General features: G+C 45.3%; 1 protein-coding gene across 3 annotated transcripts in view; it reads right to left on the reverse strand.

Moving 5' to 3' along the window:
• Igf2bp3 (insulin like growth factor 2 mRNA binding protein 3) overlaps positions 1-9,678 on the reverse strand; it is a 136,038-nt gene extending 126,360 nt beyond the window's left edge. For all 3 annotated transcript variants that reach the window (XM_076863399.2, XM_076863391.2, XM_076863381.2), the window contains exons 1-2: positions 9,504-9,678; positions 8,096-8,156 (exon numbers count right to left, since the gene is read on the reverse strand). In XM_076863399.2, the coding sequence (XP_076719514.1) occupies positions 8,096-8,156; positions 9,504-9,678 (236 nt within the window). The remainder of the gene's footprint in view (positions 1-8,095; positions 8,157-9,503) is intronic.
• Positions 9,679-11,254: the final 1,576 nt, after the last annotated feature.

Consider the following 11,254-nt stretch of genomic DNA (forward strand, 5'->3'; position numbering starts at 1 on the left):
ATAAATCGAATATGCTTGTATGTGTCTCTGGAAATTAAGAAAATGAATCAAGATACTAATAAATGAATTCTGGAAAGACTACATTCCAGTTAGCTCCAAAATCCACAATTCCCATCTATTTACAGCAGAGCCAGAAGGCTGAGATTTAACACCACCCCCATTCGCTTACCATTGATCTAAACCACAGACTCTTAAGTGGTAACATCCACAGCACAGCTGATCACGCCCTCCATTCTCCACAGGCTCCCTTCACTTCTAGAAGGTGGTCACAGTTCCCTTTTGTCTACCTGCTTTACTGCCCTCTCCTTCCTTCCAGAGCCTTAGGCTCAATCCCTTGGTGATCTATCCTGACTAATGGTTTCATGGCTTCAAAAGTAAGCTAATGAAGACACTAATTTTCACTTAGGCTTCTTACCTTCAATTGGGCTACACTGAAAATATAGCCAAGTACCTACCCAACTTCTTATTTGAATTTCTAGTTAAATATTAGAAACAAATGCCAACATCAAAATTGCCAATTTCTACCCAAGAATCTGTTCCTCTCCCAAAATTCTCCATTTTGAAAAATGGACCCATTTTCCTTATACCTGATTGCTTTGACCAGAAAAAAAAAAAAAAAAAAAAAAAGGCTTTTCATTTTTAACTCTTCTCAAACCTCTCATCTAATGCATCAGCAAATCCTGTTGCCTGTTAGATCACTTAGATCACTCTGAACAGAGAACGGCCACTACTCATTATCTCCATTATCTCCATTACTAATATTTTCTTCCCAAGGTATAACATTGGGGGCTGCCTCCCCATTTCCAATGAAGTTTTCAGATATTGTGTTTGGTTTTTAGGTTTGTTTGTTTTCAATGATTGTTTTTGCAGTGGGGATGGGACCCAGGGCCTTGCTGATGCTAGGTGAGTGCTCCATCACTGAGCTATATCCCCAGCCCTGTTCCAAGCATTTTGAAGCCACTTCACCAATTTGTGGAAGATAATCTAATGATGGCCAATACTGCAGTGCCTGGAAGCATATGCCTGTCTGTAATTCTGGCAACTCAGGAGGCTGAGGGAGGAGGATGCCAAGTCAGAGGCTGGCATGGACAACTTGAGAGCCTGTCTCAAAAATTAAAAAGGGCTGGGGATGTAACTCAGTGGTAGAGCACCCCTAGTATTGCCCAAAAAAGAAGGAAAAAAAACCCACCCATTTCTCCCTCTCGCTCCACACATGCCACTCCTCCATCCAGAAATAGAGTCTCTTTCCAAATCCTCCTTTTTGGTTTTGTTTATTTGTTGTTTGTGTGCCAGGGGTTGAACCCAGGGGCGTTCAATCACTGAGCCACCTCCCCAGCTCTTTTAATATTTTATTTTGAGACAGGGTCTCACCAAGTTGCTTAGGCCCTTGCTAAATTGCTGAGGCTAGCTTTGAACTCATGATCCTCCTGCCTCAACTTCCTGAGCCCCTGGGATTACAGGCATGCAACACCATACTCTGCTACACATCCTCCTTAAATCTGGACTGGCTTGGTGACTTGTCTTGATCAATGGAATGGAACAGAAGCAACATTCTTGAGCCTCCTGTCTCAACTTCCTCAGCCACTGGGATTACAGGCATGTACCACCAGGCCCAGTTGGGATCTATCTTTAAGTGAATAAGCAGCTTCCGGTTTCACTTGAGGCATTTGGTCACTGTGCTATTAAAGCTGTTCAGGCTACTACTGAATGATGAGATACTGTGTGGAGAAAGATCAAAGAAGCAGCCCATGGGGCCAGTTACATGAGTGAAGCTTTCTAGGAATCTTTTTGCCACCCTTAGTAAATGACCCAAAATGACATCACATGGAACAGAACCAATGACCTGACAGACCCATAGCATCACAAGAAGATTGGAGTGGATTGTTAGGCAGTAATAGATAACTAAAATACCATGACCACAATAGAATCTGCTCCCTATGGAACTATCTGATAATGCCAAATATTCTAAGAACTTGGGACTCTTTCCTCTTATACTTCCATTGGATTTTTCTTGGACTACATCTATGATAACTTCAAACCATTTCCTAATCAAGTTAAATGGTCTCAGGATAATTCTCTAAAAAACGTACAATTGCTGTACTATGTATTCCCCTTCAGGGCAATAAAATTCACACACTATGTTAATATTTATAACTATTTACCAATACTGAACACTTGCCAAAATACAACTTCAGACCATGATAAATTATACCCTTGATTTTAATGGAGCACTCAAAACATGCTTGCCACCAGCCTTTAAGCAAAATCCTGGCAGTCGAAGCCAATTTGTAAACACAGATTTATGGGGCAGAGAGTCTAAGAATGCCAGTCCTATCCTTTGGTCACTGCTACCACACTGCCACCTCCTGTCTTATGACTCTGAAAGCCTGAATCAGAGGCAATAGTCGATAAAGGAAACTCAGCTAAGAATAGCACAACTAACCATCTTTCCGCCTCTCCTTCCTCCCAGACCAAACCAACTGCCAGCATTACTGAATGGATAATTCATACCTTTCAAAAATTAGTTACTGCTAGAAAAGCTGCTGCCTGAATGCAGCTAAGGACAATTATAATGGAGTCACCTCAAATAGATAAAGGTAGTTCAACAGCTTCACTTTAAAATCAACACAACTGCTCATAAAAGGATCTCAAAGCATGGCAAAGATAATTTCCCACTTGCTGACTGAATGAGGTACATAAGCAAAAGCAACTGAGCTACCATACTACAGAAAAATTCACGTCAAGCTTCTTAGAGGGAAAACCTCATCTCTAATTCCAAAAGATATTTTTGAGCCTTAGCTGATAACCCATTTATTTCAAGCAGAGTGACAAAACCTCAGAACAAAACATGCCCCCTTATAGCTTATTATAAGGGCATTTGGCCTGAACAGAGAATGTCAGTGATCAAACAAATCAAAAGAAAATCCAAAAACAGAAGCCAAGATTCTCAATTCCCACTGGCTCCAGGGGCACACATCACATTTCTATAATATCTTTCTCTGGTTTACTGTGGACACATGGTAGAAGTTACTTAACATTTAGTTTCTAAACATTCTAGGAAGGTCAAAGTAACAAATCTTTCAGGCTGGGGATGTGGGTTGGTGGGAGAGTACTTGTCTAGCCTGTGTGGGTTTGATTATCTGTTGGGGGAGGCTTGTAAAGTAGGTATAATCTCAGTGACTTGGTAGGCTTAGGAGGGAGGATACCAAGTTTGAGGCCAGCCTCAGCAACTCTAAATAAATAAATAAATAAATAAATAGGGTCAGGGATATACCTCAATAGTAGAGTGACCTCCAGTTCAATTCCTTATACAAAAATAAAGAAAAAAAAAATCTTTCAAGCTGCACTGAGAAAACAATGAATCAAGTAAAATCCCTCCATCTACAGTTACACATTGCTGATCCTAAAATGGGCACTCCAGATACCTTTGCTTGTTACGAATTAACAATCGAAACCTCAAATATTTGCATGTGTGAGAAAGGCACTACACAAGATTCACCTGTACCATACCTTAAAGAAGGGGTACTGATATGCATACCTGTGCTTAAATGTTCTACATTAAAATTTTAGCTATGCCACGCAGCTTGGTGCACACAAGGCCCTAAGCAACTCAGCAAGACCCTGTCTCAAAATAAAAAATAAAAAGGGGCTGGGGATGTGGCTGAGTGGTTGAGCACCCAGGGTTCATTCCCTGGTACAAAAATTAAAAAAAAAAAAAAAAAAAAATAGTTTGATATCCTAAGACTTTGAAGTTGGCCCACAGTGAGGGTTTATACATGATGGCTAAGGGGCACACTGGTGGTCATGGCACCATCCTATTCTGTACTTTACTATTAAAATGCAACGCTAGCTTCTAAATGGAGACTTAAAGTAAAATGCATTTAAAACCTCATCCAAGTTATGTGTTAAATAAGTATTCCAAATAAAAGTTATTATTTTTTTTCAAGAACATTTGAGTTTAAAGGATTCTTCTTGGGAAAAAAAATATATTACCTATAATATTATGCCATTTTCTCTCCTTTATTTAAATGTGTTTCCTGCTACACATAATCCTAATCAAGGCCAACAGCTAAATTGTGAATGTTTGATCAAAAATAGTTAGGCTGTACGCAGGTGTGGCAAGACACGTCTCTAATCCCAGCTACTCAGAAGGCTGAAGGAGTATTGGAAGCTTGAGACCAGCCTCAGAAACTTAGCAAAACCCTATTTCAAAATAAAAAATAAAAAGAGTTGGGGATGTAGTTCAAAGATAGAGCACCCCTGGTTCAACCACCAGTACCAAAAAAAAAAAAAAAAAAAAAAAAAAAAGGTATAAAATTTTAAAATTTTTTCAGAAATTGAAAGTTGCAGAAATTTAACTAAAAACCACCATCCTGTTCCCTCCATGTCAGCAACTTTGCCATTCCCTCTCCCATGCCCAACAGCCCACAACATAACAAAAAAAGGACAGTGCTATTTATATAATCACATACGGGTTCATACAATGCCCACAAGATAGAGGTGGCTCTCTCAACCAAACTCAGCTAAAACAACCTTTTTTTTTTTAAAGGGGGGGGGGAGAATTTTAATATTTATTTTTTAGTTTTTGGGTGGACACAACATCTTTGTTTGTATGTGGTGCTGAGGATCAAACCCGGGCTGCACGCATGCCAGGTGAGTGTGTTACCACTTGAGCCACATCCCCAGCCCCTAAAATAACCTTTCAAAATCACAACTATTTCCACACTCACCTTTACCTCCAAGAGGAAAAAAATTTAAGTGTATACCTTGAAGTCACCACCAAGACTTCCTATGCTGCATCTTTTATATTTGTAACCTAAAATGCAACCCAATGTAATCTTCTCTTTATTTGGTATGTATTTGGATGTGAAGGACCTCAAGCTCTATATGGTACTACTATAATCTTCCCCAACTGAAGGATATCTGAATGCAGAAAAGCCACATTCCTTCCACATTCCCTTGAGACTTGGGTAATCAGGAAGTAAGCTTGATCTGAACCAAACTCAACAATACCCCTTTTCGCACACAACAGTGCTAGCAGTTACAGCTAGGCCAGTTTGCCAAGCATCCAATCACCTCCTGGACCTGCTCCTCTGTTTAGTCAGTGCAAGTCCATTCATCCATCTCAGAGTGCTGCCATAAGCATTCTCTGGCTCCAGGTTCCCAACATGCCTTGCACAGCAGGTATAAAGGTCACTGCTACACAAAGGGGTGTGGCTGTCTCAGATGCTCACATGATGATGGGATGGAATGAAACTACTTCTAAGCATTAAGAGCACAATTTGGGGGCTGGGGCTGTAGCTCAGTGGTAAAGCACTTACCTTGCATGTGTGAGGCACTGGGTTTGATCCTCAGCACCACATAAAAATAAAGATACTGTGTGTTCAACTACAACTAAAAGCAAAACAAAACAAACAAAAAAGAACGCAATCTGGAGCCAAGCACTGTGGTGTATATCTGTAATCCCAGCAGCTCGGGAAACTGAGGCAGAAGGATCACAAGTTCAAAGTCCACCTCAGCAACTTATTGAGGCCCTAAGCAAGGAAGCGTGACCCTGTCTTAAAATTAAACATAAAAAGGGCTGGGGATGTGGCTTAGTGGTTAAGAGCCTCTGGGTTCAATACCAAGGTCCAGAAAAAATAAATAAATAACACCACACCACCTGAAATCCAGCAGGCTTACAGGATTGACCTGAGGCAATCAACTTGCTATCAAACCCCACCATTGCCACCTCTTAACTTAGCCATAGGTACTGGGCACATGGTCCCCAGGATGCCTTCTTGGCCCTCTTCCAGACCCTGCACAGATGAAACAATCCAGATAAGGAAAACTACATCATAGCTCCAAGGTTCAGTTAAAGCAAAATTGTAATGTAGATTTCCAGCAAATTTACCAAGGCAGAAAAAGAAGGCTCTACTTTTAAGACATTTCAGCAGAAGCAAAGGATTTATAGTACTCAGCTGTTCTTCCAAATCAGTTTTTATAAGTCTCCAATGTACTCAGTCCTGTTTACTTTGCTAGCAAAATACTATCATTTAAAATCCTAAGCATTTTAGCTAGTGAAAAATGAGCTTGAAAATTTAATCTACATTGTTAATAAACTGAAGAAGTTTTCCACTGATGAATATTTGCTGCTACTGGTAACATTTTGCTTTCTGTTTTCCAAAAGAGGAACTTGTGTTTATTATAAAGTAACAAGTAACTAAGCATATTTTTAGGCTGCAGCAAAAGCCTTTAAGAATAAAACAGTTGTTACCAGACAATGTTTCTAATTTAATTCCCTACACGTGTGGAGAAACTAACCTCAGAGTATAAAAGAAAAGCAGAGGATAAGGCAAAATTACATGCAGGTCAATGAACTGTAGAACTCAAGACATTTAGAAACTGAAATGCTAAAATGCGAGTTCTTCAAATAAAATCATTTGCCTATCTTTAATACAACATTTGATGAAAACTAAGGGCTGGGAAAGGAGCTCAGTGGTAGAGTGCTTCCCTAGTATGCTTGAGGACCTGGATTCAATCTCCAGAACACACACACACACACACACACACACACAGGAAAACACATTGACTAAACATGAAACCAGTTAGAATTTGTAGAATGTGCTTACAGTTGTTTTTTTTTGTTGTTGTTTGTTTGTTTTTTTTACCCAAGGTAATCAACTCATAGATTTTATCTTTAAACTTTCTTTGAGGGGATATGACTTCTCCCTTCATTTTTCAATTCCTGTAAAACTAAGATCAATTTAGATACTTTTCAGTACCCATTATTTTAGAAGGTTCTTAAAAAGAAGTATACCATACTATAACTTGATCCCTACCAAAATGCCCAACTATAATTAAATAAGGTCACTTGACTATCTCTCCAATTATCCTAATGAAAATTAAGCACATAAAGAAATCCACAAAAATCCAAACCAGTTCTGCACTATAAACAAGATATGTGAAAATGCTGTGCCTGGGAGAAAAAAGTTCAATCTAGAAACAGGCAGAATTTTTTTTTTTTCCTGCCACCTATCTCTGCAAAGCTAACCCCTCAGGCTCTCCAGAACACACACAAACAAACACACACACACACACACACACACACACACACACACACACTTACCAATACTTAAGGAGACACAAGCAGACCTGGTTTGAATTAACTTCAAGCTTATTGTTTGGCACAGGATGGGGGAAGGTATAAGGCAGTAACTCTAACCCCACTTTGCAAAACCCAGAAGGGTACAGGCCAACCCCAGAGGCACTGGGAGGGACCAGTTCCTTTCCAGTTAGAATTACAGAGCCCTGAACAGGCCTGCACTAGAGAAAGAAGCCATTTCTTCAAAACACTTCAGTGGCTAAAGAGTCTGCAAATATTTTGTAAAGTGACACACTACATATGCTCTTGGAGAAGAGAAATCCCACTGCTGAAATAGCACAAATCTTCCAGACTTCACTATCTCTGGGCGGTTATTTGTATGCAGAAATCATACCAAAGGGCCAGGAAGCATGGACAAAGGCAGTGTTTGCAGAAACCTGCATAACTCTGGAGTGATTGAAAGGCACTTCTGGGTTGGAGAAGCCCAGGTTCACTCACATATTCCAACACCCACTAGCCAACATACAGGGTTTAAAAAAAAAAAAACCTTTCCTCTCAGAAGCGCCCACCATGGTGTCTCAACCAAAGAAAGAGAAGGCAGGGCTGCCACACCAAAAGAAGTGGACAGGTACCTTCACCTATCCTGGATCTGTAGGTATGGGGATCATCCATAGCTTCCTAAATCTGGCAAATTCTCAAAGACTGATCCTAGAGATTGATTTCCTGCTCTAGTAACTTGACCTGCTCTGCAAAGAACATTAGCTGTGAGAGCTTCCTTGACAGACTTTTATAACCAGTAACAATAAACCAGCAGCAGGGGCCCAGACAAGCCCTCTATTCCTTCCCAGAATTATCAACAAACAGCCTTGCCATAAACTTAAACCGAGAGAAAAGACAAGAAAGGCCAAGCCATACTGCAGTCACTTAAGTGTAAAAGAAAAAGAAATTGTTTTCAGCTGTGTTTTGTCTTGCCTCCTCAAAACTGGGTAAGAACAAAATAAGCAAGCTCACCTTTGCCTTTTGGGGACCGAGTGTTCAACTTCTATGGGTTTCCCGTGCAGTTCCATTTTACCTGTGGAAATACAAGAAGTGAGACCGTCGGTCAGGTTCGGCGGTTCTCCCTACCCTAAAGACCTGCACAGACTAAGCGGCGACACAAATGGTTCCTGACACCCGGAATGGACCCCACGGCCAGAACGAGGCTCAAGGCTGAAGAGAGTAGCCAGGGCCACTAAATAGGAAGCTGACCCCCTCAGGTGGGTGTGGGTTTTAAACTTACAGATGGTTGAGGAAAGAGATCAATTGCTGGACCCACGATCTGGGTAACATTCTAGCCCCCCCACCCCGCCGCCGCCTCTCCCCCCACATCAAAGAGTCACCCAACCCAAGGTCCGCAAAAGGGAGATGGCCACTACTCTCACCTCCTGGACACTCCCCACAGGACAAACTCGGGGGAGGGGGCGCCCCGGCCCTTCTCTCTGTTCAAACCCAGGCCTGACCCGAACACTTCGCGGTGGAGAGGGCAGGGAGTGGCAGGAAGGGGTCGGGGACAGCAGAGGAGAGAGAGAGTACAGCCAGAGATATAGCTCAGTCAACTGAACCCAGGCGCCACCGGCGGCTAAGCGTCCCCATCAAGTCTGAGCTATAAGGCACAGGATTCCCAAAGGGTCCCCACTGCAGCTTTCCTTTGAGTGTCCCACGCCAGCCCGCGGTCCTACCACGCTCTGTCCCCGAGGCCGAGCGCACCCAGTCACCCCCAGAGGCCGCAGTCGCCCAATGCTGGGGCCGGGAGAGCGGCTAAAGGCGCAGCACCGTGGCTGTGGCTCCCTTTCTGGAGACAGGCGGCCGCCTCCGCCCACCTGCCCCCTTGCTTGCCCGACGGGGTGAAGTGGAACCCGGTAATCCGGCCCATTCGCTCCTCTCCAGCCGTGTGGAGAGGGAGCGCTGGGCCGCTTGTGCGAGGCACCAGCCCGCGCGGCCTCACGAGCAACTGGGTGGAGGGCACTTTCTGTTCTCCAGGGCCGGGGGACAGAGAAGCAGACGCTGTAAATAACGTCCAGAGGAAAACACCAAGGAAGAAGAAACAAGCGCGCGTCTGCGCCCGGCCTCGGAGGCCCCGGGCCTGGAGCACGCGCTGGGCCCGGCCCGGGCGGGGCGGTGGGAGAGCGCGCCTTCCAGCCCGCGCCGGGGCGTCTTGACAGCGCGTCTGCCCTCGCCGGGCGAACGTGGCCGGGGGCCGAGTCGCGGACCCCAAATTGCAGCTGAAGCCGAGGAAAGCCCCGTGCCCCTACGCGTGTGAGCGCTCGGGCCTCACCCCCGCTCCAAGCTCGGGCCGGGCCTGGGGCCCCGCGGAGACGCCCGGCCCGCTAGGGCAGGCGGCGCAGGGCCGGGGCGGACGGGCGCCCGGGCTGGGGCCCACCTGAAAGCGCCTCGATGGCCTTGAGGGCCCAGCTCTCGTCCGGGCAGTCCACGAACGCGTAGCCCGTCTTCACCAGGAAGGGTCCCGACACCGGGATTTTAGCGTCCTTGAAGATACTTTCTAGGTCCGAAGGGGCGGCGTTCTCGCTGAGGTTTCCGATATACAGTTTGTTCATTGTTAAGAGTGGTCGTTTTAGAAAAAAATGAGAAAAACGAAAAATTAAAACCACCCACGGTGATGGATGGATCCGGAGGGTTTTGTTCTCGTCTTCTCGCCTTTAAAATACACAAACACAGTAAGAACCAAGCATAAGAACGAGAAGCGAAAAATCGGATCCGAGGGTTCTTGTTTTTCCAAGTATTAAAAAAAGAGAAAGAAAAGAAAAAGCCTAGCTATAACCCAAACGCATCAACGACTCTTCCTAACTCTGAGGAGGAGGCGGGATTAGCAAGAGAAAGGAGGAGGAGGAGGGGAAAAAACTACTTTTTGTCTCTTCTCCCCAACCCCTTTGGCATCGGCCAGAGGACTGTGAAAATATCACACTACGAGAGGCAGGCGCCGCCTCCCCATAAAAAACCCAGAAGGGTGACTGGCAGGAGGGAGGGGAGACGGGGAGGAGGGAGCAAGGCGCAGGAGGCGGAAAAAATCCGCTCGGAGTGTCCGGCTTTTTGAATGAGCCACGTGTTCAAACTACAAATCAACGTCTCACGTGAGGAATCCCAGCGCCTCAATTAGAGTGGGTTTCGGAGGAAAGGGAGGAAAAAAAAAAAAAAAAAAAGAGCAAGCGAGAGGAAGAGGGGGAGGGGAAACGAGATTGGGCGAGGGACCCTGAGGAGGGGGAGGAGGAATAGGGAAAAATGCTAAAGCAGCCGCAGCCGGGCTGCAGGGGGGAGTGCCGCGCGGGGAGCTGACTGTCACCACCCGAGTTTAGAAAGGGTTATCTGGTTAGGGCGGATCCGCGAAGGGAGGAAGGGTTAGAATACTGATTTTCCTTTTAAATAAGGAAAAGAGTAACGGTGCTAACTTGACAATTCCTCAGCTCTAGCTCCTCTAGTTTTAATCATTCGATTTTTAAAAATAGGTGATTAACAACAAAACCGAACAGTCACAATCTTGAACTCGCCTGGTGGCTTTGATGACAAGGAGGAGTGTAACCCCGGCAAAGACTCGAGCACGTTTACCAGGCTGGCGGAAACGCAGACAGGGAGTGGGTTGGGTGGGGGCGGGAGAGGCGGGCAGACGCGCCGCACCCTCGGCACCCTCCTCGGGCCTCGGGCAGCGGGGTGTGGGGCGGCCGGGGGCCCGGGCGGTGGGGGAGGGGAGCCCGCAGCGTCCTGGGCGGGTGTCTGGGCGACACCTCCTCCGCCTGAGCTCGCGGTGGCTCTAGGCTTCGCGTTTGCCATTGGCTGCTCGGTTCAGAAAGACTCAGGGATAAATGAGGCCGGGGGCAGGCTTGGCCACCGGTGGGGGAAGGGAGCGCAAGAGCGGAGGTTTCTGCTGTGGGGATGGGGACCTCGGGGGTTTGAGCAGCCCGAGGAGCAAAGTCAAAGTGGGAAAAGTCGGTACTTAAAGGGAAACCCTCTCTTCCTGTGGTTTCTTAGAGGGGGAGGGTCTGGGTAGGCTAGCACTTTCATTTAAATAATTTTAGTTGGAGAACTTGGGACTCTTAAACAGGAAGACTGCTCTGCATTTCCCTAGGTGGTATTCGCTCTTGAAAAACTGCTGGAGTCTCTTTCTGCCTGCATTTGACC

This window comes from Callospermophilus lateralis, chromosome 1 (assembly GCF_048772815.1).
Source record: "Callospermophilus lateralis isolate mCalLat2 chromosome 1, mCalLat2.hap1, whole genome shotgun sequence".
In the NCBI taxonomy this organism is placed as follows: domain Eukaryota; kingdom Metazoa; phylum Chordata; class Mammalia; order Rodentia; family Sciuridae; genus Callospermophilus; species Callospermophilus lateralis.